The 27,142-nt window shown below is 44.3% G+C and overlaps 1 protein-coding gene across 3 annotated transcripts in view; it reads left to right on the top strand.

The window, feature by feature from the left end:
• ACOXL (acyl-CoA oxidase like) overlaps positions 1-27,142 on the top strand; it is a 329,296-nt gene that overhangs the window by 283,184 nt on the left and 18,970 nt on the right. For 2 of the 3 annotated variants that reach the window (XM_070380058.1, XM_070380060.1), the window contains exon 18: positions 19,758-19,859. In XM_070380058.1, the coding sequence (XP_070236159.1) occupies positions 19,758-19,859 (102 nt within the window). Of the gene's footprint in view, positions 1-19,757; positions 19,860-20,302; positions 21,513-27,142 lie in introns of those variants that run through there. The other variant, XM_070380059.1, reaches the window with a different exon arrangement.

Below are 27,142 nucleotides of genomic sequence, written 5' to 3' on the forward strand. Positions count from 1 at the left end.
GTTGGGTGTGAGACAGCAGCCCAGCAAGGACCCTCACTGGGACACAAACATCACAAGACTGTCACCCGCGGGGTCTCCCTGTCTCCCTTTGGAAAAGCAAGTAGGATGTTCTGGGGAAAGTAGCCCTTCCTGATCTGTGCTGCTCCCCCCGGGCCAGGGCACAAGAGCTAGCTGAAGGAGCTTCTACTTGACCTGCTGTAACCGGAGGGTTGTCTCAGAGCCAGGCCTCCCCACTCCAGGGATGCTGAGTGAGTGCCTGGAGTAGTCCCCACACTGCAGCCCCAGCGCAGTCCTGCCTCAGCCACTCTGCCTCTGGGCTCTGGCTGGAGGCACGGTATAAAGTTCAGAACTGGCTTTTTGGTCTCATACCACGTGTGCGTGCGCGCTAAGTCGCTTTGGTCGTGTCCGACTCTTCGTGACCCCGTGGACCCTAGCCTGCCAGGTTCTTCAGTCCATGGGATTCTCCAGGCAAGAATACTAGAGTGGGTTGCTGTGTCCTCCTCCAGGAGATCTTCCAGAACCAGGAATTGAACCCTCATCTCTTATGTCTCCTGCATTGGCAGGCAGGTTCTTTACCACTAGCACCACTTGGGAAGCCCCTTCATACCCCATAGACTATAGAAAATGGTAACAAGAGCCAAGCTGCCTGCTCAGGAGTAAATAGAGCCATCTTGACTCTGCTCTGCAAACTGCAGACCTCTGGTGGGGCTGTCACACCAGCAGTGATGCTCTGGCCAGCCTCCATTTGATTGGCAGATGGACAGCCCATCTGTGGCAAGGTGATACCTAGACCTAAGGACACAAGCAGAGCAGTTTGAGCATCTGCTGTCTGCCCGACTGGCACGTGCAGGAGCCCATCAGAGTGGAGGGCACATTTTTGGGGTGCTGAGGCCCAGGCCAAGAAAACCCACAGAGCTGATTCCCAGGGAAGGCTCCACTGACCAGAGGCATGTGACCTTCCTGAGCATTTTCATCAGCTCCCAAGTATTCACGCTGCCCCCAAAGGCATAGGCAATCCCAGACAGACATGGAGGGAAGAAGGCCAAGCCCTCCTCCCCCACCTCCCCTCACCACTGTGGTCTGGCCCAATGGGGCTGTTTCTCTGTCTCATGATGTTCTAGGAACTCAGACACACAAGTCTTTCTTGAAATTTGAAGTCCCCTAGCGAGTGACATGGCCTGACCCTTCCGTTTCCCAAGTTTACAAAATATCAAGTTTACAAAATACAACTTCTTCCTGGAAATGGGCTTTTTCTTCTCACGTGGTGGAATGCTAACAAGCCAGGATTGTTGAAACTGTTGAGAGTTTTCAACAGAAAAACGATGACTTTGCCTTAGCATGGGACTGGCAGAGCCTTGAGGAGAAAGGGCATTTTCCACATGACTGCTCCATTGATTCACCTCCCCTCAAAGGCTTAGAAACACCCCAGCAAGTTGGCTATCTCGTGTTCCTCCAATTGTCATTGTCACAGTGACTCTTTCCGCTTGGCTTCTCCCACAACTTGCCTCAGCCGGCCTGTTCCCTCCATGTGGCTTGGCTGAGGGAGCAGCGTCCTGGTTGCGGAATGGCTCACTGCTCTTCGAGGGGCCTTTTGTCTGTCTCTGTGCTGTGGAGGAGGCCTCTACTCCTGCAGCGCTCACCGCGGCAGCCCCAGCGTCAGGCAGGGGGTTTGCAGGGGACCGTCCCCGGCTCACAGGCGGCTGGCAGCAGCAGTTGGAGCCTGTCAAGTGGGCGAGGTGGGGTTTTTCCCTTTTTCCTTCATTCTAACTGCTCTTTCTTCCTTTTCTCAACATGTGTAGGTGGCAGCTGGTCTAAGCACCAAACCCAGCAGCCAAAGGTAATGGCCAGCGCCTCCCACTGAGTGCACGGGAAAAGTGGGACATCCTCCTTCCTGTCAGTGGCCCTTTTCCTCCCCGAGGACCCCAGCGTGGCCCCTTGCCTTTGAAAGTGTCCTGGGCCCCGGGGCAGGAAACAAGAGCAAACATCCTGTGTGTGCACCACGCATGCCCGCAGCCCCCGCTTAGGCATCTGGGGCCAGTCAAGGGCTCAGGCCTCCCACACAGAAAGGAGAGTTCCTATCTGGGGCTTGACTCCGTTTCCCAGGCCCAGTCCATCATGAAGAGGGTCAGTCCCTGCTGCAAATCCCGTGAGCCGAGATCATCAAGGGTGGTGGGGTCTGCAGTGGTGAAACCCCATCCTTTTCTCTAATGTTTTCCTGCTACCCTCTCTGCTCCTTTCAAGTCAGAGCCACACAGAAAGAAGCAGGCATGTGGCTGACAGTGTTCTAAGGCAGCTGTTCTGCCGTGTTCTGCCATGTTCATTGAGGACCCACCGTGGGCCAAGTGATGGTTTCTAGTACCCTGCTTGTTTGAAGAATGTATTTCAGGCTTCTAAATATATATTTAATCAGGGAAAAGAGCTACAAGTGACATAGAAATCAACTTTCAGATGTAGTGTTCCAGCCGTAAATGATTTTCCTTCATTCCTGTACCTTGATGCCATGAAGGCCCTAGAATGCCTCCTTCCCTTCATTCCTGGTTCTCTCCCCACAAGGTCAAGCTCGTGCCAAGGCTCTGCAGGGCTCATCTCAAACCAGTGCCCCCACATCTCTGGTGCAGTTCTCTCTCCTAGTGAAATTTGAATTTTGGAAATAAATCTTCGGTGCCTAGGATTAACTTTTTAACTCAAGGAAATAAATGTCCAGTAGAATTGCAGGCTCCCTGATAGGTCAACAGAAGGGTTATTTTGTTGACTGTCTGCACATACCTGCCACAACCCCTCTTCAAAAACATCTTTGAGTGGCTATTACGTGCTAGGCCCTGGGGGTGCTATAATCAGTAAGACCTGGGCCTCACCCTCAGCTCCCTGACTATTAGATGAGACTCCCCAGTAAGCAAGCACATTGTAGTGGGCTACGTGGTACAAGGGAGGAAATTGGGGGTGTTAACAAAGCCTTCAGCTGGGGTGCCCAACACAGCATAGGTTAGAGAAGACTTGCCAGAGGAGGTCGCATTTGTGTTAAGTTTCTGCAGGAAATTAAATTTAACCAACTGTGTGGGTTCCACTGTGCTTTCTGGCGGGGTCAGTGTGAGAAGCTGTGTTCTGTATTTTCCATTTATAGAGTGTTTCAGGTGCGCCGATGCGTGTCTTGAGAGCTGGCTGCTGCAGCAGGGGACCCAGCCAGCTGCCACTTCAGGGGAGAGGTCTCCAGAAGCTTCTGTTCTCTTTGGGCATGCACCTTTCCCCCACGTGCTCTTTGTGCCTGCTCAGTCGTGTCCGACTCTTGCGACCCCATGGACTATAGCCCGCCAGGCTCCTCTGTCCATAGGGTTTCCCAGGCAAGAGCACTGCAGTGGGTTGTCGTTTCTTCCTCCAGGGGATCCTCCTGACCCAGGGATCAAACCTGCATCTCCTGCATAGTCAGGCAGATTCTTTGCCACTGAGCCACCCGGTGTGCTCTAGCAATCCTGAAATTCCAGCATTCAGCATTCCTTCCTTTGGTTCGGAAGTTAATGTCAGAGTCAGGTGTCTCTGAGAGGGAATGTAGCAGAAGCCATCATCCACCTCCTCCACAAAGCTCCCCTGTCAGGGGAAATGGACTGACGGCTTTCTGGGTTCAAACGCTGTCATGTGAAAACTGTACCCGTGCCTGATTACCTAAGGGGAGCATGTGACTGCATAGACGGATGCAGCGATAGGTGAAACATTACACCTGCTCTGCCCTTGATACTCTTTTGTCAAGCATCTAAATCAATATCTAAGTGGAAAGCCAGCTGGAGAGCAGAAAAGCCATGTTCAGAACAGCAGTGCACTTCCCCAAGCGCAGAGAGCATCATTGTTGGGGCATTCCTGGTTCTGCCAGTCCGGCCTGAGTCATGCAAAGGGAACTCCTGCCCAAACACTCTCCCTTCCACATCCTCTGTGCACGGCTCTCGGGGACAGCTTTCATTTCAGACTTTTCTAGAAGACAGGGGAAAGAGGGAGAGGAAATCACTGGAGACAAACAAGAAAACTAGACCAATCTGCTGAAAGCCATCTGTAGGAAAATGAAAGCAAAGTTTGGCCCTAGGGAACTAAAATTAGTGGGAGGAGAAAGCAGGGCCTGGCCCCAGAGTCGTCATTTTGCCATTTAAATAAAGAGATCAAGACGCTGAAGTGCTCAGGAGAAATCTCCTGAGTGACTTGCCCAGAATATGGAGAAATTTCATCCAGGAATTTCAGGGCTGTGAGTCCAGGCTTGTTGTTGTTTAGTAACTAGGTCGAGTCTGACTCTTTTGAGATCCCATGGACTATAGCCTGCCAGGCTCCTCTGTCCATGGGATTTTCCAGGCAAGAATACTGGAGTGGGTTGCCATTTCCTTCTCCAGGGGATCTTCCCAACCCAGGGACCACACCCACGTCTCCCGCATTGACAGGTGGATTCTTTACCGCTGAGCCACCTGGGAAGCAAAGAATCGGACATGACTGAGCATGCACACACGAAGGTTTGCCGCTGAAGGCTACCCTCCAGGATGGAGGGCTGTAGGGTATGATTCTGAGTCAGTCTGTATGAAGGTGTGTAAGGGGCCCCAGAGGGAATAGCTTCATCTCTACCTGCAAAGTTTTGGTTTCTGAATTTTCCCACTTCCCCTGGACATGTTACGGACAGTGCACTGCAATGCTACAAAGTAGTAGAGAGTGGGTTTGCCAGAGTTTGGCAATCACAGAAGAGCTTGGATTCTGCAGCCAGATGGAAGACTCCCCAGGTACCAGTCTTCCCTTAGGGTTGCGAGGCAGCAGAACTCCAGTCTCCCCTTTGTCCACGCACATGCAGCATGCTGGGGAAAAAAAAAAAAGATATCTCAAGGTTACCTTCTCTAGAGCTTTCCATTCTGTCTCCTTTTTTGGCTTGCTGAGTTTCTGTTTCCTGTGGATGAATTTTCTGCACTTTTCACTTCCCAGCATCTGCAAAGAGGCTTCTCCATGCACGTATGCTCAGTCGTGTCTGACTCTTTGTGACCCCACGGACTGTAGCCTGCTAGGCTCCTCTGTCCATGAAATTTTCCAGACAGGAATACTGGAGTGGGTTGCCATTTCCTCCTCCAGGGTTGCCCACCCAGGGTTCAAACCCAAGTCTCTTGTGCCTCCTAATGAGGCAGAAAACAGAACATGCTTTGAGTCTGGCTGGCTGTCCATCCCAACTCCTCCTTCTCCCCCTGCCTTTGATCCGCCATGACACCATCACTTTTCTAAACTAGGCCCTCTGCCCAAAGTGCTGGTGGACAGAGAGCCATCTCGGCTCTTCAGTGTGCAAAGACTCGGAAAGAAAAGATCGCCTTCATCCTTACCTCTTCTCTCCTAGAGCACCAGCTCTACCAGAATGATCCAGCTGCCACTGTCTGTCACCTTTTTCAAGAAGAGAGGCTTTTAAGACACAAGAAACATCTGGCAGATTGGATCTTCTTTAAAAAAAAAAAATTAACATCTTCAGGCAGCTTAGAAGGAAAAGAGACATTTATCTGAAGAAATTCCTTGGGTGCTCAAGAAAAAGACATTAATGTTGATTACCCCCTCTCCAGCCTTTTTCCAGTGTAATATAAATAAGACTCCCTCACCTGTGGAAGCTGATGAGCTCACACCTGGAGCAGATGGCATGGAGGAGATAGGGCAGGTGAACTATATGAATTTGAGCTGGGCATTGTTGCAGTCTGGTCCAATTTTTAATCACTTTTCTATGGCAAAAGAATGCCCTTAGAAGTTGCAGTGCTAAAATTTTTTGCTAAGGCTGGCAGAAATTCCTTAAACTAAGAGACGGTGCCACTGCCCATCAATTTTCCAAGGCAGTAATGCAGATCCCAAGTGGCTAAAGTCTGAGGCAGAAGGCAGAGCACTACATCACATTGAAATAACTAGGTTGTTGCTGAGGGAAAGTGTTCTGAAATCATGCTGGTATTACCGTGAATTAATAAGCTTTGTTCATCTTCTCTGACACTGGAAGTTCAACTTAGTCCTTTTGCTTCATTTCTTTGCTTATTATGCATCTCAGGCCATGGATACAGGCTGCCTACTTGGCATAAATTGCAGGCAGTCTCCCTTCTTTCTGTCGTTGGCCCAATAGGTGTATGCTCTTGGGAACCAAGGGCCTCAGTTCTACAAATGCACACACTAAAGCCTGATACTGGGCTAGGGTGCAGACATTCCAAGATGCATAAGCCACAATGCCTGCCTTCCTCATCACACTGTGATCAGGGAGAAAGTCAAATGGGCAGATAATGACACCAACAGCAGAATATGTAATAAGGAAAAACACACGGCTGTGAGGACCCTGGAAGGGAAAGGGTAGCTTTCATTGGGAGGAAATCAGGGAAGGGTCCTTGGACAAAATTTCAATACAGGAAACGCGTACAGAATATAGCCTTTTCAGCTTGAAGTCTGCCATGACAAAGAGGAGGTGGTATATACATAAAAGATGATATATTTAAATTATTATACAGCAAAATGGTTCTATTTAGGTGTATGTAACTCTATGAATTTAAACTGTGGTCCTGGATAAGACTCTTGAGAGTCCCTTAGACTGCAAGAAGATCAAACCAGTCAATCCTAAATTAGGAAAACAACCCTGAGTATTCATTGGAAGGATTGTTGCTGAAGCTCCAATACTTTGGCCACCTGATACAAAGAGCTGACTCAATGGAAAAGACCATGATGCTGGGAAAGATTAAAGGTAGAAGAAACAGGGGTGGCAGAGGATGAGATATGCAGATAGCATCAGTGGTTCAATGGACATGAATTTGAGCAAACTCCAGGAGATAGTGGAAGACAGAGGAGCCTGGCAGGCTATGTGTCCACAGGGTCACAAAGAGTAGGACATAACTTGGCAGCTAAACAATAACAACATAGAGTCGTATAAGCGCCGTCACAACCTGGATATAGAGCAATTTAACCATCCTAAAATAATCCTTCATGATACGGCCTTATAATCATTCTCTTCCTCTTCTGATAAACCCTGGCAACCAATAATCTGTTGTCCAGCACTATACTTGTGTCATTGTGAGGATGTTATAGAAATGGAATCGTACGCTATGTAACCTTTGATATTGACTTCCTTCACTCTGTATTTGAGTTTCAGCTAAGTCAGTCCATGCATCTACAGCTATACCTTTTCATTGCTGAGTAGTTTTCCATTGTATGGATATACCACAGTGTGTTTAATCATTCACCCAGGGAATGATTGAATTGTTCTCAGTTTTTGATGATTATGAGTAGAGATGATATATATATGTATACACGTACATGTTATTATATTACATAAACAAGTATTACATAAATTATATTACATAAGCAAGTATTCTCTAGAGTCAATTTCTCAGTCTCAGCGATACTGACATTTTGGGTCAGTACTTCTTCGTTGTGGGTGCTGTCCTGTAATTTGTAGAGTGTTTAACAGTGTCCCTGGCATCTAGTTACTATTAATAGATTCCAGTCTTCAGTTATTGCCAAATGTCTCTTGGGGACAAAATTCATCCACAGTTGAGAACCACCACTCTACGGTAAATGCTTAGGAGTGGATTTACTGAGTCATACATAAGTATACATTTAATTTTGTAAGAAACATTACATTCCCAACGTAGCGAGATCCAACTGCTCAGTATCTTCACCAACACTTGTTATTGTCAGTACTTTTTTTGGCCATTCCAATAGGGATGTAGGAATATCTCATCTGGTTTTAATTTGCATTTCCTAATGATGTTGAAAATCTTTTAATGAGCCTTTTTGCCATCTGTGTGTCCTCTTTCATGAAGTCTGTTCAAATCTTTTGCCCATTTTATTTTATTTTTTTCTTTTGCCCATTTTAAAATCAGATAATTTTTCCTGCTGTTGAGTTTTGAGAGTTCTTTATCAGTTCTGGATACAGGTTCTTTCTTGGATGTGTGATTTGCAAATGTTTTTCCCAATTGGTGGCATGTCTTTTAATTCTCTTAAAGTGTTTTGCAATGTTTTTATTTTGACAAAGTTTATCAATTTTTCTATAGTTTGTGCTTTTTGTGTCTTATCTAAGAGTATTTGCTTAGGGCTTCCCTGGTGGCTGAATGGTGAGGAATCAGCCTGCCAATGCAGGAGACATGGATCTAATTCCTGTCCAGGAAGATCTCACGTGCCGTAGAGCACCTAAGCCAGCCTGCACTCTAGAGCCCGGGAGCCACAACTCCTGAGCCGGCCTGCCACAAATACAGAAGCTCTAGAGCCCATGCTCCCGAATAAGAGAAGCCACTTCAGTGAGAAGCCCACGAGCCACAACTAGAGAAAAGCCAATGAAGACCCAACACAGCCAAAAATAAATAAATAAATAAACATTTTTTAAACTTGAAAATAAAAAAAAGTTTAAAAGAAGCTTCCTTTAAGGGAGGAGCTATTAAGGATATATGTATACCTATGGCTGATTCATGTTGCGGTTTGACAGAAAACAACAAAATTCTGTAAACCAATTATCCTTCAATAAAAAAATTAATTAAAAAAAAAGGATAATTGCTTAGCTGCAGGTCTTGAAGGTTTTCTCCCCATATCTTTTTCTAGAAGTTTTAGAATTCTGTGTTTTACATTTAGATCTGTGATTCTCTTTGAACCAATTTGTGTATAAGGTGTGAGGTTTAGGTCAAGATTTATTTATCTCTTGACTATTGCTATCCAGTTGTTTTCACATCATTTGTTGAAAGGACTGTCTTTCCTGCATTGAATCCCTTTTGCATCTTTATCAAAATCACTCACACACATTTGCACAGATCTATTCTTGGCTCTCTCTGTTTCCCTTTTGTCCCGTTGGCCTATGTGTCTATCTCTGGACAAAGCCGTGCTATCTTGAATATTGTAACTTTATAGTAAGTCTTAAAATCAAACAGAATAATTCCTTTAGCTTTATTCTTCGTTTGCAATTGTTTCAGTCATTCTAGTTTCTTTGCTTTTCCATATAAATTTTAGAATTTGCTTTATTCTATCAACAAAAAAAGTTTGCTATGATTTTTACTGGAATTTTGTAAAATCTATGGATCACTTTGGGGAGAACTGGCAAATGTACTTTGTTGACATTGCCAATTTACTTTATTAGTTCTTCCTTGATTTCTTTCATCAGCATTTTTAGCATAAAGATAATATACACATTTTTGTAAATTTATACCTGAATATTTCATTCTGGGGGGAGTTACTATAAAAGGTTGGACCATAAAGAAGGCTGAGTGCCAAAGAAATGATACTTTCAAACTGTGGTGTGGAGAAGACTCTTGAGAGTTCCTTGGACAGCAAGGAGATCAAACCAGTTAGAACTAAAGGAAATCAACCCTGAATATTCATTGGAAGGACTGATGCTGAGGCTGAAGCTCCAATACTTTGGCCACCTGATGTGAAGAGCCAATTCACTGTAAAACAGTCTGATGCTGGGAAAGATTGAGGGCAAGAGAAGAAGAGGCTGGCAGAACATGAGATGGTTAAATAACATCACTGACTCAATGGACACGAGTTTGAGTAAACTCCAGGAGATAGTGAAGGACAGTGGAGCCTGGCATGCTACAGTCCACAAAGTCCCAAAGAATCGGGCACAACTTAGCAATTGAACAATGACTATAAAGGATATATTGCATTAAATATTGGCTTCTAACTGTACATTGCTAGTATCTAGAAATACAATTGACATGTTGTATGTCAACCTTGAGTCTCATGACTTTGCTGAGCTCACTATTAATTCTAGAGATTTGGGGTTTTGGGTAGAACTCTTGTGTTTTTGTATGTAAACAAATATGTTGTCTGTGAATACAGACAGTCTTATTTTTCACTTTCTCTTATATGTTAAATTAGTTTCCTAACTGCTGTGACAAATGACAATGAACTTGGTGGATTACAGCAGAAATTTATTCTCTTGTAGTTCTGGAGGCTGGGAGTTTGCAATCAGCATCCCTGGGCCAAATCAAGGTGTCGGCAGGATTGCACTGCCTTTCGAGGCTCCAGAGAATTCATTTCTTGCGTCTTCCAGCTTCTGGTAGCTGCTGGCTGCTGGCATTTCTTGACCCGTGGCCACTTCACTCTGGTCTCTGGCTCTGTAGTCACATTGCTTCCTCCTATTTTGTTTATGGGGGCTCCCCAGGTGGCGCTAGTGGTGAAGACCTCACTTGCCAATGCAGGAGACAGAGAGAGAGAGATGCGCCATTGATCCCTGGGTTGGGAAGATCCCCTGGTGAAGGGCATGGCAACCCACTCCAGTATTCTTGCCAGGAGAATTCCATGGACAGAGGAGCCTGGCGGCCTTCAGTCTACAGGGTGGCAAAGAGTGTGAAGGGACTTAGCATGCTCACATTCTGTCTTTGGACCCTCTTTTGTTTGTTTTTGTTTATATTTTCTTGGCTGTGCTACATGGCATGTGGGATGTTAGTTCTTCAACCAAAAATTGAACCTGTGCCCCCTGCATCACACACAGTCTTAACTACTGAACTGCCAGGGAAGTACCTCTGCCTCCCTTTTATAAAGATACATGTGAGTGTATTTAGGACCCACCAGTTAATACAGAATTATCTCTTCATTTTATGAATCTTGACTTGATCACACATACAAAGACTCTTTTTCCTTATAAAGTAATGTTTGCAGATTCTAGGAAATAGGACCTGGTATCCTTAAATGGCCATCACAGCCTACAATACACATCCTCTTTTGGGTTATTTGAGCATTCTTCAGGGTTTTGAGCTACCTATATTTCTATGTACAGTTTTTTCTTTTTCCTTTTCATGGATGCCTTAGGGATTATAAAATAGGTATCAAACTTTTTACAGTCTACTTAAACATTTGGCCTCTTCAGGTGGAATAAAGAAACCTTACCATCATAGAGTATCTTTTACTCTTTCCCTTCTGTGTATCATAAGCATCTTGTAAGTAATCTACGTACATAGGAAACCACATCAGACAATATTATAGGTTTTGCTTTCAGTCATTACACACACTTTAAAAGAATTCAAGAGAAAAATAGTCGGATATTTACCATTTCTATTGCTCTTCCTCCATTCCTGATATTGCAAGTTTCCTTTTACTCTAAGTTTTCTTCTGACTGAGAAACTCTGTTTTGTTTTGTCTTATTATTTTTTATTAGTTAATTTTTGTTGCATATAGTTGTTCTGACTGAGGAACTCTTAACAATTCTTTTGGAGCAGTCTGCTGATAACAAATGCTGCTGGTGCTTCTTCATTTGAAAATATCTTTATCTCATTTTCAGTCCTGAGGATATTTTTATTCACTCCTGGGATGTACCTGCTATTTTAAGTACTTAAAAAGAATGTTGCAACAGTTCTTTCTAGCCTCCAAGGTTTATGATAAGAAATCCAGTTATTGAAATTATTTTTCTCCTAGAGGTAATGTATCATTTTTTCTCCAGCTGCTTTCAAGATTTTTTTGGTTTTGTTTTCATTTCAAGATGTTTGATTTTGTTGTGGGCATGGATTTCTTGGTGTTTATTGTTTGGAGTTCACCAAACTTCTGAAACTTGCACATGTGTAGAGCTCCCCGCCCCCACAATGTGAAGACTTTTTCAGCCATTAAATCTTCAAGTATTTTTCCATTCCTGTATTCTTCCTTTTCTCCTTCTGGAATGGTATTAAGGATAGATCTTTTATTATAGTCCCACAGGTCCCTGAGACTCTGTTCTCTTTTTTTCAGTCTATTTACTCTCTCTGTTGTTCAAGTAGAGCAATTTCCATTGCTCCATCATCCAGCTCACTAACTCTTACCTCTGTTTCCCCCATCCTAATGCTGTTGATTTTTCTTTTGATCATTGTAATTTTTAGTTCTAAAATTTCCATTCTCTTTAGTATCTTTTATTTCTGCATTAAAACCTATTACTTTACCTTTTGTTTCAAGATGGTTTATGATCACTTGTTAAAGAATTATTTTTACATTTTTAAAAATAAATTTTATTGGAGTATAGTCATTTCACAATGTGTTCGTTTCTACTGTACAGTAAAGTGAATCAGCTATACATATACATACATCCCTCCTGCCCTCCTTTTTTATTTTGGATTTCCTACCCATGTAGGTCACCACAGAGCATTGAGTAGCATTCCCTGTGCTATACAGTAGGTTCTTATTAGTTATCTATTTTATACATAGTATCAATAGTATATATATATATATATATGTCAATCTCAATCTCAATATATAGTGTATATATATATGCCAATCGACATATATATGTGTCAATAGTATATATACCTGTCAATCTCAGTCCCTCCCAACCTCCTCCCCCCTTGGTGTCCATGTGATTGTTCTCTATATCTGCTTTGCAGATAAGATCATCTCTACCATTTTTTCTGGGCTTCCCTGGTGACTCAGACGGTAAAAAAATCTACCTGCAATGCAGGAGACATGGGTTTGATCCCTGGGTCAGGAAGATCCCCTGGAGAAGGGTATGGCTACCCACTCCAATATTCTTGCCTGGAGAATTCCATGGACAGAGGAGCCTGGTGGGTTACAGTCCATGGGGTTGCAAAGAGTTGGACGTGACTGAGCGACTAACACTTTTACTTACCATTTTTCTAGATTTCACGTATATTCATTAATATACGTTATTTGTTCTTCTCTTTCTGACTAACTTTACTCTGTGCTATCAAAGGTGTTTTAAAACTTCTGCCAAATAATTCCAACATCTGTGCCATTTTTCATTGGCATGTGTTGATTGTCTTTTTCTACACAGGTTATATTTCCCTTGCCCTTCATGTGCTGAACTTTAAAAAATTACTTTCTGGACATTTTTGTTTTTGTACCTCACAGCCTGTGGGATCTTAGTTCCCTAGCCCGGGATCAAACCCCAGGCCTGAGTGGTGAGAGTGCAGAGTCCTAAACACTGGACCACCAGGGGATTCCCCATTTCCTGGGCATTTTGAATATTATGTTATGAGATTCTGGGTCTTTTTAGAATCCCACTGAAGAATGTTAATATTTTCATTTCAGCAGTGAGTATATCTGGCTTTTGGGCTGCGTTGCAGCTCACCTTTCGTTCACTGTGGTTTCAGTGTCACTTTGGCCTCAAAGCCTGTGCAGCTCTGTTCTGCTCTGTCCCACATACGCACCACACAGTGGCCAGTCTGACATCTGGAGCTCATTTACTTGCTAGTTCAGTTCTCAGAGTGTTTTGTGTGCTGATGAGCATTAGATCCGTGTATGCACACCTGGGGTTGAGCCCAGAAGTTCATAAACAAGTTTATGGGGTTCCCTCTCCATGACCTCCTTGGTACTCTCTGGTTCCTCAGGGCTCCGTTTTCCATCCTTGGTCTGCTGCATATGACTCCAAGGACAAGCAGTTTGAGGACTAGGAAAAAAAATTAGACTCACCAGCTGTTTGGTGGTACTCTAAATTCTGGTCTTCTTCCCTAGTCTCTCTACTATGATTTTTCAGTTCCTCAAATTGCTTCTCCATTTGTTCTGCCCAGGAGTTGTGGCTACATTCAGGATTATTGTGAGGACTAAATGAGATGCATGGAAAATACCTCGTAGTGCCTGGCACATAGTACATGCTTAATAAATACTGGTTATTATGATTCTTTGGACAGAGATTTCCAAGGGGCACATGTACTTAAGAGTAAGAAGAACAGTAAAATATTATTCTGACAGTACAATAGACATAGGAGGGAAGGGGTAATTTGAGATACATGTAAAGAAACCGAGAGACGTGTAGGGAGGGCACCCTGATTACCATAAGTCTAAGGACACTATAAGAATGAGGAATGGGATGATGAAGGAATGCTTGTCCAGAGACAAATACAAAGGGTAGCATTTAATAAATGTCAGTATGCTCAAATCCCAGTATAACGTGAGGCTTGCAAATAATCTGATGAAGATGTGAACAGAGAAGGCAATGGCACTCCACTCCAGTACTCTTGCCTGGAAAATCCCGTGGACGGAGGAGCCTGGTAGGCTGCAGTCCATGGGGTCGCTGAAGGTCAGACACGACTGAGTGACTTCACTTTTGCTTTTCACTTTCATGCATTGGAGAAGGAAATGGCAACCCACTCCAGTGTTCTTGCCTGGAAAATTCCAGGGACAGGGGAGCCTGGTGGGCTGCCATCTATGGGGTCGCACAGAGTCAGACACGACTGAAGTGACTTAGCAGCAGCAGAAGATGTCAAAGGCTCTTTTTAGCTACACTCAGCATTTGAGGAGACAGATAACTGGTGTGGGGAAGAAAGCTTTGATGTTCATAAATGCAAAGAGAAAGCAGCCCTACCTGTCTCCCAAATTCCCGTCTTCTCTCTGAATTGGGAAGGACACAGTTGTGAGACATGTGAAACTACAGAGGACAAAAGAGATGTCAGAAAAGCATAAATGAGCAAATGTCCACATTTTAAAGATAGAAATAATGATTGTGGAAACTATAGAATTTAAGATTGATATAAATCCAAGTTAAAATGTGAGAAAAAGCGATTCATAGTAGTTTATGAGCAATTAGAAAAAGATGGTCACAGGACATCCCTGGTGGTCCAGTGGCTAAGACTCCACACTCCCAATACAGGGGGCCTGGGTTTGATCCCTGGCCAGGGTTACATGCTGTAACCAAAGATCTCGAATGACGTGACAAAGATGAAAGATCCTGCATGTCACAAAGTAAGACCTGTCACAGCCAAATAGCTGCTGCTGCTGAGTCACTTCAGTCGTGTCCGACTCTGTGCGACCCCATAGATGGCAGCCCACCAGCCTCCCCCGTCCCTGGGATTCTCCAGGCAAGAACACTGGAGTGGGCTGCCATTTCCTTCTCCAATGCATGGAAGTGAAAAGTGAAAGTGAAGTCACTCAGTCGTGTCCGACTCTAGCGACCCCATGGACTGCAGCCTCCCAGGCTCCTCCATCCATGGGATTTTCCAGGCAAAAGTACTGGAGTGGGGTGCCATTGCCCAAATAGCTATACCTACCTAAATATGTTTTAAAAGAAAGAAAGAAAAAGATGGTCACTAGGAGCCTGTCTGTGTTCACTATGGCTATCAGATCAGATCAGATCAGTCCCTCAGTTGTGTCCGACTCTTTGTGACCCCATGAATCGCAGCACGCCAGGCCTCCCTGTCCATCACCAACTCCCAGAGTTCACTCAGACTCATGTCCATCGAGTCAGTGATGCCATCCAGCCATCTCATCCTCTGTCGTCCCCTTCTCCTCTTGCCCCCAATCCCTCCCGGCATCAGAGTCTTTTCCAATGAGTCAACTCTTCACATGAGGTGGCCAAAGTACTGGAGTTTCAGCTTCAGCGTCATTCCTTCCAAAAAAATCCCAGGTCTGATCTCCTTCAGAATGGACTGGTTGGATCTCCTTGCAATCCAAGGGACTCTCAAGAGTCTTCTCCAACACCACAGTTCAAAAGCATCAATTCTTCGGTGCTCAGCCTTCTTCACAGTCCAAATCTCACATCCATACATGACCACAGGAAAAACCATAGCCTTGACTAGACGAACCTTTGTTGGCAAAGTAATATCTCTGCTTGTGAATATGCTATCTAGGTTGGTCATAACTTTCCTTCCAAGGAGTAAGTGTCTTTTAATTTCATGGCTGCAGTCACCATCTGCAGTGATTTTGGAGCCCAGAAAAATAAAGTCTGACACTGTTTCCACTGTTTCCCCATCTATTTCCCACGAAGTGATGGGACCAGATGCCATGATCTTCGTTTTCTGAATGTTGAGCTTTAAGCCAAGCTCTTGCTAAACTAATCTTACTTCCTTTCTTAATCAGATTACTGGAATACTAAATACTTGATATATCTTGATTTTGGCCCACACCTTCCAGACCCTTAGGATATCCTTATGTACAAGCTAGAGGAATATGAGTTAAATGATAGTCTATTAAAGAGATTCTCAAATATTCGAATGAAAAGTTTTAGACCCATCAGTTGGGTTCTAACATATAAAGACATAGGTGGGACTTAACAATTTGTAAAATGCTACAAACATGTGAGGTGACTGAATCGATATTCTTAGAGATTTGGGGGACTTGAGGTAGGTGGCAATGGCACCCCACTCCAGTACTCGTGCCTGGAAAATCCCATGGACGGAGGAGCCTGGTAGGCGGCAGTCCATGGGGTCGCACAGAGTCGGACATGACTGAACGACTTCACTTTCCCTTTTCACTTCCATGCATTGGAGAAGGAAATGGCAACCCACTCCAGTGTTCTTGCCTGGAGAATCCCAGGGACGGGGGAGCCTGGTGGGCTGCCATCTATGGAGTCACACAGAGTCGGACACGACTGAAGCGACTTGGCAGCAGCAGTAGCAGAGGTAGGTGGGATGTGTATGTGTATGTATAAGTTGGTTGAAACAGTTCGTGGAGAAAAAGACGTGGTAGGAGTGTCAACTGAGCAAGCATTCAATGTAAATCAAATTTGCATCATATTCTTTCAGTCATTTCTTCAAAAAGCCATTATGTGGCTGTCAAAAAGCAAATTCCGTTTACCTTGCTTGTAAAAGTGTAGAGTCCAGAGCAGGACAGCAATGGTGGCCCGACACTAGTGATGAGAAAACACCCGGGCCCTGTGCTCATCCCGTGAGATGCCTTGGAGGGGAGAATTACACATTTAAAAGGAGCTACCAGGTTCAAGGTGGCACAAGAGCTGGAAGCTGCAAGGTGAGAAAAATGGCAGTCTGTGAAGGCTGATCATCTGGAGAAAGACTAAGTAGGGATGTGAAACTCATCTTTACACTTGTTAAGAGCTGTTGTCTGGATACTTTCATATGTTCATGCTCTACTCCCTAGGCAGCAAAAGTTATAGGATTAATAGCCAGGAAGTATACGAAATTGGATGTCAGCCAGTCTCTTACCGTCTACCAGCTCCTTTTCCAGTCCCTAGACACACAGAAATGAGCAGGACAAGACCCCTTTCTGACAGAGTCAGCACTCCATAAATTCATGTTCCACATAAACAAATGGCTCGATAGGCAATGGTTCTTCCAAGAGTAGATAGAAGAACTGGATGCCTCTATGGCACTGAGCTCCCATCTCTGGAACATAAAAGGAAACACGCTCAGGTTCTCTTTAAGGGTCTAAGGCTGGGCTGATGGTGTTTGGAGGTGGTGTTCTGCTGGCAACCAAGAATAAGAATGCCTGTTTCCCCAGACAAGCAAAGAGGCTAGCCAAAGAAGAGTCTGAACTGTGTTCAAGGAGAAAAGCAGAAATTCAAAGCCAGAGAAGTGGCTCTGAGCATCAGATACACCAGAGCCACGAACTATCATTGGGAGGACAATTCAGGACAGAAGGGCAGAGCAGCTATAGGGCCGAATAGTCATGGAGCATGATGTGACCCTGGTTAAAGATGGCAGTCTGGTAGGTAAGTGGATAAAGAAGATGTGGTACATATATATACAATGGAACATTACTCAGTTGTAAAAAAGAATGAAATAATGCCATTTGCTGCATCATGGATGTATCTAGAGATTATTATACTAAGTGAAGTAAGTCAGAAAAAGAAAAACATACTATAGATATCACTTATTTGTGGAAGCTAAATATGATACAAATGAAGTTATCTACACAACAGAAATGGACTCACACACATAGAAAACAAAGTTGTCATTGCCAAGGAGGAGGAGAGTGGGGGAGGAAAGATTTAGGAGTTTCATATTACTAGCTTAACGCTATTATATATGGAATGGATAAACAACAAGGTCCAACTCTGTAGCGCAGGGAACTGCATTCAATACCCTGTGATAAACCAAAATGGAAAAGAAGATGAAAGAGAATATATATGTACATATATATGGGGCTTCCCTGGCAGCTCCGTGGTAAAGAATCCCTCTACCAATGTAGGAGACATGGGTTCAAACTCTGGGTTGGAAAGATCCCATGGAGAAGGGAATGGCAACCCACTCCAGTGTTCTTGTCCTGGAGAATCCCATAGAGGAGGCTCGCAGGCTACAGTCCATGGGGTCCCAAAGAGTCGGATACGACTGAGTGACTGAACTGAACTAACATCAGAGGAATTCTTGCCCTTTGGATCCAGTTAGGTTCGGAGAACAGGAAGCCCCACCTAGAGATCAGAGACAGGGAGAAGAATAAGGTGGAATATCCCTGCCCCTTGCCTGCCTTCTTGTGAGATCACCTTCGGGTTTCTGTGTTCCTTGATGAAGGTCACAGCTCCTCTGAAGGTGTTCCTGAATACAGAGTTCTTTCTTCTAGGATCCAGTAGTCCCTCCCTTCTCTCTTCCCTCCCAACCTAGAGCTAGTAACAGCTGAACTTCACAGTAATACAGAAAGTGAGAAACAGATGTGGGTAGAGATAAAACAAGACTGGCCATGAGTGGATCACTATTAGAGCTGGATGACAGGAACATGGAGGTACTTTATACTATTGTCTCTCAGTTCAGTTCAGTTCAGTTCAGTCACTCAGTCGTGTCCGACTCTTTGCGACCCCATGAACCGCAGCACGCCAGGCCTCCCCGTCCATCACCAACTCCCGGAGTCTCCCCAAACCCATGTCCATTGAGTCAGTGATGCCATCCAGCCATCTCATCCTCTGTCGTCCCCTTCTCCTCCTGCCCCCACTCTACTTTTGTATAATTTTGGAATTTTTAAATGTGAAAAGTTAAAAGAATAGTTAATTCACAAGTTATTTGCTGGAACTTCTGTGTGGTCCATTGGTTGACTCTGTGCACCCAGTACAGGGGGCACAGGTTTGATCCCTAGTTGGGGAAGATCCCACATGCTGCATGGTGTGGCCAAGTAAAATAAAATAAAATAATTACTTGCTGATACAGTAAAACTCATCTATTATTGCTGGATGCCACTGATATCATGAAGGAGGTCTGTGTGAAGGTTTCAGAAACATGATAGAAGAAACATATTGAAATAAAATGCAAATGAAGAATGCTATTTTTATGAAGGTCGAATTAAACAGCATGTTCAATGGAAAATATCAAGATGATATTATTCAGAATGTGTGTTTAGAGTATTCTTTCATGGATCAAGAAAAAAGCAAACAAATATATTACATTTATCTTTTAAAATATGTTATGAGTGGACCTTGCTTCTAAACCTAGAGAAGGGAATGGCTACCCACTCCAGTATCCGTGCCTGGAGAATTCCATGGAGAGAGGCTACAGTTCATGGGATCAGAGTTGGACACAACTGAGTGGCTAACACTTGCTTCTAAATAATCTGGGATAGGAAAGAACTAGAGATTACAGATGAAGCAAGACTGGCTGTGAATTTATATTTGTTGAACTGGGAGGATGGAGACATGGGAGTTGGTTACATTATTTTTTTATAGTTTTATCTATGCTTTAAATATCTCCATAGAGTGGTTTCAAAACATAAAACATAAACTGCATGTCCAGAATGTGACCATTTTCAGACTTAGAGAATGAATTTATGGTTACTAGGGAGAAAGCACTGGGTGGGAGGGACAGAGAGGGAGTTTGGGATGGACAGGTACACACTGCTATCTTTAAAATAGATAACCAACAAGGACCTACTGTATAGTACAGGGAACTCGACTCAGTATTCTGTAAGAGCATAAATAGGAAAAGAGTTTGAAAAAGAATGGATATTTATACAGGCATAACTGAATCACTTTGCTATATATCTGTAACTAACACATCAATGTTAATCAATTATATCCCATAGAAAATAAAAAAATTTTAAATGTGACCATCTTACGTTAAGTGTGTATTAGCTTTTATGATTTTAGGAAGTGTATTATGTTATTTCTCATTCACTTCCTTAGATTCTGCAATTTCTAACATGTCCTTCCATTTCTTTCCTCTCCCCACAACCCTTAGTTTTGTCTGCTATATGGAACCAAGCTTGTGTTCCAGGAGCGAGCCTGGTATCTGGAACATAAATATTTGACTCCCATGACCAGCATGAGGATTAGGCGTCAGGTAAGAATGCCCCCGGGGTGCAGAAGAAGCCCTTCATATCTCAGTTGTCAGCTCTTTGCTTTTTTAGAAAACACTCCTGCCAATCTGTTGGTGGTGGTTTCTACTCGTGAGTTTTTATGCCTCTGGGATTTCACATATGTGTTTTCATTGCCTACCGTGATCATATTACACTTCAGAGTTTAAGTGACAAGGAAGTGATTCACAGTTTTGTCTTTTTAAAAAAATTTTTAATTGGAGGATAATCGCTTTACAATGTTGTATTCCTTTCTGCTGAACAACAACATGAATCAGCTGTAAGTGTACACATATCTCCTCTTTCTTGAGCCTCCCTCCCACCGTTGGGTGAATTTCTAATGTGTAATGGATAGGAGGGAATCAAAAGTGTTGCAAAAAGATTAAAAAGAGGTATGAAATAATTTTCATTTTCTTACTTCTTACCAAAGCCTATTAAGTCATTCTGTATATTTGGAAAAAAGGCCTGGTGGTATTTTGTCAGTGGTTGCAATTGGAATTCAGTATGACAGCCGCAGAGCACCTGGAAATGAAGATGGATCCAGCGAATCATCACCAAGATGCCGCTCTAGAAAAGGACCATCAGACGAGCATAACCATCCAGAAGCATTTTCTGGATTTCCCCTTTCTTCCAGGCGCCCTGTTAGATGCTGAAAAATGCACACAAGTATATTGTCAGTCTCTGTATTCAAGGGAGCCTATTATAGCTCGGGACACAAAACTGCCTTTATTAACACAAGTAACACAAGAAAATGGAGCTCTTTAATGAACTTGACCACAAGAATAATTTTAGAGTTCAGTGGACACTTAGGAGTTAATGGGCTTTCCTGGTGGCTCACACAGTATAAAGAATCTGCCTGCAATACAGAAGACCCGGGTTTGATCCCTGGGGTTGGGAAGATCCCCTGGAGAAGGGAATGGTAACCCACTCCAGTATTCTTGCCTGGAAAATTCCATGGACAGAGGAGCCAGACAAGACTGAGAGACTAACACCAGGAATTAATGGTGTTCTTTGCTCAACCTTGAAGAAGGGAAAATTCACAGTGGAGGAAGAGATTCAAATGAGGAAGAAATGCAAGTGAACCTCAGATGGGGTTGTTGTCGTTGCTCAAGTTGCTCAGGCATGTCCGACTCTGCAACCCCATGGACTGCAGCACGCCAGGCTTCCCTGTCCACCACCAACTCTCGGGGATTGCTCAGACTCAAGTCCATTGAGTCGGTGGTGCCATCCGACCATCTCATCCTCTGTTGTCACCTTCTCCTCCCGCCTTCAATCTTTCCCAGCATCAGGGTCGTTTCCGATGAGTCAGCTCTTTGCATCAAGTGGCCAAAGTATGGAGCTTCAGCTTCAACGTCAGTCCTTCCAATGAATATTCAGGACTGATTTCCTTTAGGATGGACTGATTTGATCTCCTTGGAGTCCAAGGGACTCTCAAGAGTCTTCTCCAACACCACAGTTCAAAAGCATTACTTCTTCAGTTCTCAACCTTCTTTATGGTCCAACTCTCACATCCATACATGACTACTGGAAAAACCAAAGCTTTGACTAGATGGACCTTGTCAGCAAAGTAATGTCTCTGCTTTTTCATATGCTATCTAGGTTTGTCATAGCTTTTCTTCCAAGAAGTAAGTGTCTTTTAATTTCATGGCTGCAATCACCATCTGTAGTGATTTGGAGACAAAGAAAATAAAGTCTGTCACTGTTTCCATTGTTTCCCCATCTATTTTCCATGAAGGGATGGGCCCAGATGCCATGATCTTCATTTTTGGAATGTTGAGTTTTAAGCCAGCTTTTTCACTCTCCTCTTTCACTTTCATCTAGAGGCTCTTTAGGTCCTCTTCACTTTCTGCCATAAGGCTGGTGTCATCTGCATATCTGAGGTTATTGATATTTCTCTCAGCAATCTTGATTCCAGCTTGGGCTTCATCCAACCTGGCATTTCACATGATGTACTCTGCATATAAGTTGAATAAGCAAGGTGACATTTAGTAAGCAGCCTTGACATTCTCCTTTCCCAATTTGGAACCAGTCCATTGTTCCATGTCCAGTTCTAACTGTTGCTTCTTGACCTGTGCACAGATTTCTCAGGAGCCAGGTAAGGTGGTCTGGTATTCCCATCTCTTGAAGAATTTCCCACAATTTTTTTGTGATCCACACAGTCAAAGGATAGTCAATGAAGCAGAAGTAGATGTTTTTCTGGAATTCTCTTGCTTTTTCTATGATCCAATGGATATTGGCAATTTAATCTCTGGTTCCTCTGCCTTTTCTAAATCCAGCTTGAACATCTGGAAGTTCAGGTACTGTTGAAGCCTAGCTTGGAGAATTTTGAGCGTTACTTTGCTAGCGTGTGAGCTGAGTGCAATTGTGCAGTAGTTTAAACATTCTTTAGCTTTGCCTTTCTTTGGGATTGAAATGAAAAACTGAGCTTTTCCAGTCCTATTGCCACTGCTGAGTTTTCCAAATTTGCTGGCATATTGAGTAAAGCACTTTAATAGCATCATCTTTTAGGATTTGAAATAGCTCAGCTGGAATTCCATCACCTCCACTAGCTTTATTCATAGTGATGCCTGGGGTTGGTGAAGTGAACAAAATCATAAAAATGGGAGTACTTAGGAAAGATTAACTGAAGTCCAGTTTAACTGAAGTCTCAAGCAATAGAAAAACGTGGGGGTATGTCCAAGGAATATGGGAAAGAGCCTACTGAAAGAGCTCCCAGGGGCCAAAGCTGGAACACTTAGAGCAAGAAAATAGATAGTGTAGTTTTGGATTATAACCCAAAGTATAAAGTAACTAAACACAAGCCAGTAATCATGTAAGCAAACAGTTAAACAAGTAATATAAATGGGATAAAAGAGATAAAGTAAAAGTGTTAGTCACTCAGTCATGTCTGACCCTTTGTGACCTCATGGGCTGTAGCCCACCAGGCTCCTCTGTCCATGGGATTCTCCAGGCAAGAACTGGAGTGGGTCTCCATTCCCTTCTCCAGGGGATCTTCCCAACCCAGGAATCAAACCTTGGTCTCCTGCATTGCAGGCGGACTCTTTACCTTCTGAGCCACCAGGGGAGCCCTAAGTCTTCCGTAAAGAATTCCAAATGATAATGGCCCCTTCAGGAGCTTCATTTTCCTTCCCTTGGTAATGAGTTGGACTTAGAAACTTCCTTCTATTTTAAAGAATCAAGTTTGGAGATGGAAAAGAGTTTCTTTACAGTGGAGAAATCCGTAGATCCCATGTTAACCACATGATTAGGGTTAATATCATCAGTAATAAGACAGGTTAGTGATGTGGACCTCTGGTACGATGTGATGAGAAGAGCACTTCTCTCTTCCCAGAACCCACGGCCCCAGTCCAATCATGAAAAAACATGTCACACAAAACCAAACTGAGGGATGGTCCACACAGTACCAGACTGGTACTCTTCAAACTGCCAGTTGGTGAAAAACCAGGAGGGACTGAGAAAGCATCCGCAGCCAGACGAGGAAGGAGCCATGTGACTGAGTGCAGTGTGGCACCTGGATGGCGTCCTAGGACAGGAAAAGGACGTTCATAGAAAAACTGATAAATCTGAATAAAGTCTGCGTTAGTTAATTCTTGTTGTTTAGTCGCTAAGTCCTGCCTGACTCTTTTGGGACCCCACGGACTATATCCCATCAGGCTTCTCAGTCCATGGAATTTCCCAGGCAAGGATACTGGAGTGGGTTGCCATTTCCTTCTCCAGGGGAGCTTCCTGACCCAGGGATTGAACCTGTGTCTCTTGTGTCTCCTCCATTGGCAGGCAGATTCTTTACCCCTGGCGCCACCTGGGCTACAGTCCATGGGGTTGCAAAGAGCTGGACACGACTCAAGTGACTGAGCAGGAGCACTGTACTCCAATAAAAATTATTTCTTTAAAAAAAAAAAAAACAAACCAAGCCAATCTCCCGAGCCTTTCCTGGCTGTGATAAGTTCCTGCTTTCTTTTGTCTGGAGCGTCAGTGTTAGCAGAGCTGGTCCACTTTCAGGAGCCAGTATGATCCCCTATTCACACGCTTTCGTGTGAATGGCGGCTAATCCCCTGTAGGGATGGGGAAGCTGAGGCTGGTTTGTGACTGGGGTGGGGAGAGGGGAGGGCGAGGCTTCTAGACTCGGGTTTCCTGCTGTTCTAGCGTCCCCAGGCCTGAACTGTCGAATGGGGTGGTTCCACCTTTGTCCCTCACTGAGGGACCTTGGCTCAAAGGCAGTCTAGTGACGGTGCCCCCAGGGCTCCATCATAACAAGGCCCTCAAGAAAAGAGCTCTGTACTTGCCATTAAGTACTTGTGTGTCTAGAACAATCGTGTGCTTTGTTCTTAGAAAACTTACTGTCTGGGCCTTATTGCATTTCGGTTTTCATTAACCTTGATGTTTGTACTAATTTTGCTTTAGATAATTATCAGCATTGAGGAGGAACTATCAGCTGACTCTCATTTTCAGGAGGGAAAATCTTTCAAAATAAGTTACCAATCGTGTATCTCCACTAAAACCAACTTCATGTTGCTTAAAAACAGATGAAACAAACAAAAACTTCAGCTTTATAAAATGACGGAGTTTTGTGTGTATGTTTTCCTGAATACAGGTGTCTGTGTCTTCTTTTTTATTATTAATTTTTTAATTTTAAAAGCATTTTTAATTGAAAGATCATTGTTTTACAGTATTGTGTTGGTTTCTGCCATACAGCAACATGACTCAGCCACAGGCACACATGTGTCCCCTCCCGCCTGAACCCGCCCGGTCCCGCCCTCTGGGTGGTCGCAGAGCCCCAGTCTGCGCTCTTTGAGCAAGCTCCCCCTGGCTGTCCGTTTTGCATGCGGCAGCGTGTGTTCTCGCCCTGCTCTCTCCACTCGTCCCCCCTTTCCCCGTGTGTCCACAAGTCTGTTTTTTATGTCTGCGTCTCCACTGTTGTTGTTTAGTTGCTAAGTCGTTCCGACTCTTGGCAACCCTGTGGATTGCAGCCAGCCAGGTTCCTCTGTCCATGGGATTTCCCAGGCAAGAATCCTGGAGTGGATTTCCATATACTTCTTCAGGGGATCTTCCTGACCCAGGGATCGAACCCGGGTCTCCTGCTTGGCAGGCAGTTTCTTTACCACTGAGCATTGCTGCCCCGCAAAAAGGCTCATCAGTACCATCTTTCTAGATTCCATCAGTTTAGTTCAGTCCCTCAGTCGTGTCCGACTCTTTGCGACCCCATGAATCACAGCACGCCAGGCCTCCCTGTCCATCACCAACTCCCGGAGTTCACTTGGACTCACGGCCATCGAGTCAGTGATTCCATCCAGCCATCTCATCCTCTCTTGTCCCCTTCTCCTCCTGCCCCCAACCCTCCCAGCATCAGAGTCTTTTCCAATGAGTCAACTCTTCACATGAGGTGGCCAAAGTACTGGAGTTTCAGCTTCAGCATCATTCCTTCCAAAGAAATCCCAGGGCTGATCTCCTTCAGAATGGACTGGTTGGATCTCCTTGCAGTCCAAGGGACTCTCAAGAGTCTTCTCCAACACCACAGTTCAAAAGCATCAATTCTTTGGCGCTCAGCTTTCTTCACAGTCCAACTCTCACATCCATATATAACCACAGGAAAAACCATAGCCTTGACTAGACAGACATTTGTTGGCAAAGTAATGTTTCTGCTTTTCAATATGCTATCTAGGTTGGTCATAACTTTTCTTCCAAGGAGTAAGCATCTTAATTCATTGGCTACAGTCACCATCTGCAGTGATTCCATATATATGCATTAATATGCAATATTTATTTTTCTCTTTCTGACTTCCTTCACTCTGTAAAATGATGTATTTTAATGGAAAGGAATATTTGGCTTTGAGCCCTCCACCTTATTTTACACCAGCCCTTAAAGGAAACTAAGTTTTCGAGCTGGTTCGTTTTTCTCTTTGGAGTGTTTGCTCCCTAAACTCTCAGGCACAGCAGTCTTGCTCTGTCCAAGCCTACCGGTTTGGAAACAGTGGCTCTTGCTGATGTTCAGAGAAGCATGTACATGGACGTGTGGTCAGCTCTCACTCGGAAATCCTCGTGGGAGGAAGCTTTTCAGTCTATGTGGGTCGAGAGAACCACAGCCCAGCTGTGGCTTGCAGATCAAAAAAGACCCTATTCAACATAGTGAAAATAATACTTAGAAAAAATGTTGAATCAGGTTCTGCTTCCTGCCCTGAGCCCAGATCATGGAACCGTGCGAGAATGGGGGTTTTAAGGGGCCTTCAGGGAAGTTGGGGGGGGCTGTGTAACTGAGCACAGCAATGAGGAGGGGCACTCCTCTCCACCTCCCAGAGGGCACAGGAGGCTGCCTGTAAGGGGAGCCCAGTTAAAAACCCAAAACTCATTCAGGAAGAGAGAAAATAAATACTAATCATGACCACAGCCAAGCAGTCATGACATCTCCACAACATTTGCTCACATGGTACCCACAGCTGTTACGCCTTTACCCAGATGTTGCCTTGACGGCCGGCTTGAGTCCTGCCCACCCAGATGTTGCCTTGATGGCCGGCTTGAGTCCTGCCCAACCATTTGCTTCCTAAGTGCCCTGTTTCTGTTAGAGCAGTGTGTGAGTGGCCCCTCTTCCCACCTGAGTCCTTCTCTCATGCCTCTAGACCGATCGTTTGCATTTTGGTGTGTTAGGGTGAAACCCAGATTCACCAGCACCAGCCCAAGTCATGTTTTATACCCTCAACAGCAAGTGACACAGGAGTGGACCCAGCACTTAACAGCCTTAGTCTACCCCAGTAAAAGGAATCTTTCTTTTCCTCCTGGAATGAGAACTGCTGGGAGACTCAACCACAGCAAGGGAGGCAGGGGGAGCCTGTTGATGGAAAGTGATCTTGGCTCTTCTGCTATATTTGCTGAAGGCTAAAACAACCATTAAGATTTGGGTCTTAGGCTCAGTTTAGTCGATCAAATAGTTGCGTGCACACGTGTTCAGTCACTTCAGTCACGTCCAACTCTTTGTGACCCCTGGACTATAGCCTGCCAGGCTTCTCTATCCATGGCATTGTCCCAGGCAAGAATATTGGAGTGGGTTGGGAAGATTGCCATGGGATCTTCCCAACCCAGGAATCAAACCCACATATCCCCAGGCTCCTGCATTGGTAGGCCAGTTCTTTACTGGGCTTCCCAGTTGAATCATTAAGGAGGAAAAACATTCAAGCGTGTTGACTGACAGATTCAAGTAGCTCTGAGTTGATGAAGTAGCTCTGAGTTCATGAAGCCACTAACACATCAATTTATTCTTAGGAAATGGGTTTGGAGTAAG

The sequence above is a fragment of the Bos mutus genome, chromosome 11 (genome assembly GCF_027580195.1).
Source record: "Bos mutus isolate GX-2022 chromosome 11, NWIPB_WYAK_1.1, whole genome shotgun sequence".
NCBI classification, from domain to species: Eukaryota; Metazoa; Chordata; class Mammalia; order Artiodactyla; family Bovidae; genus Bos; species Bos mutus.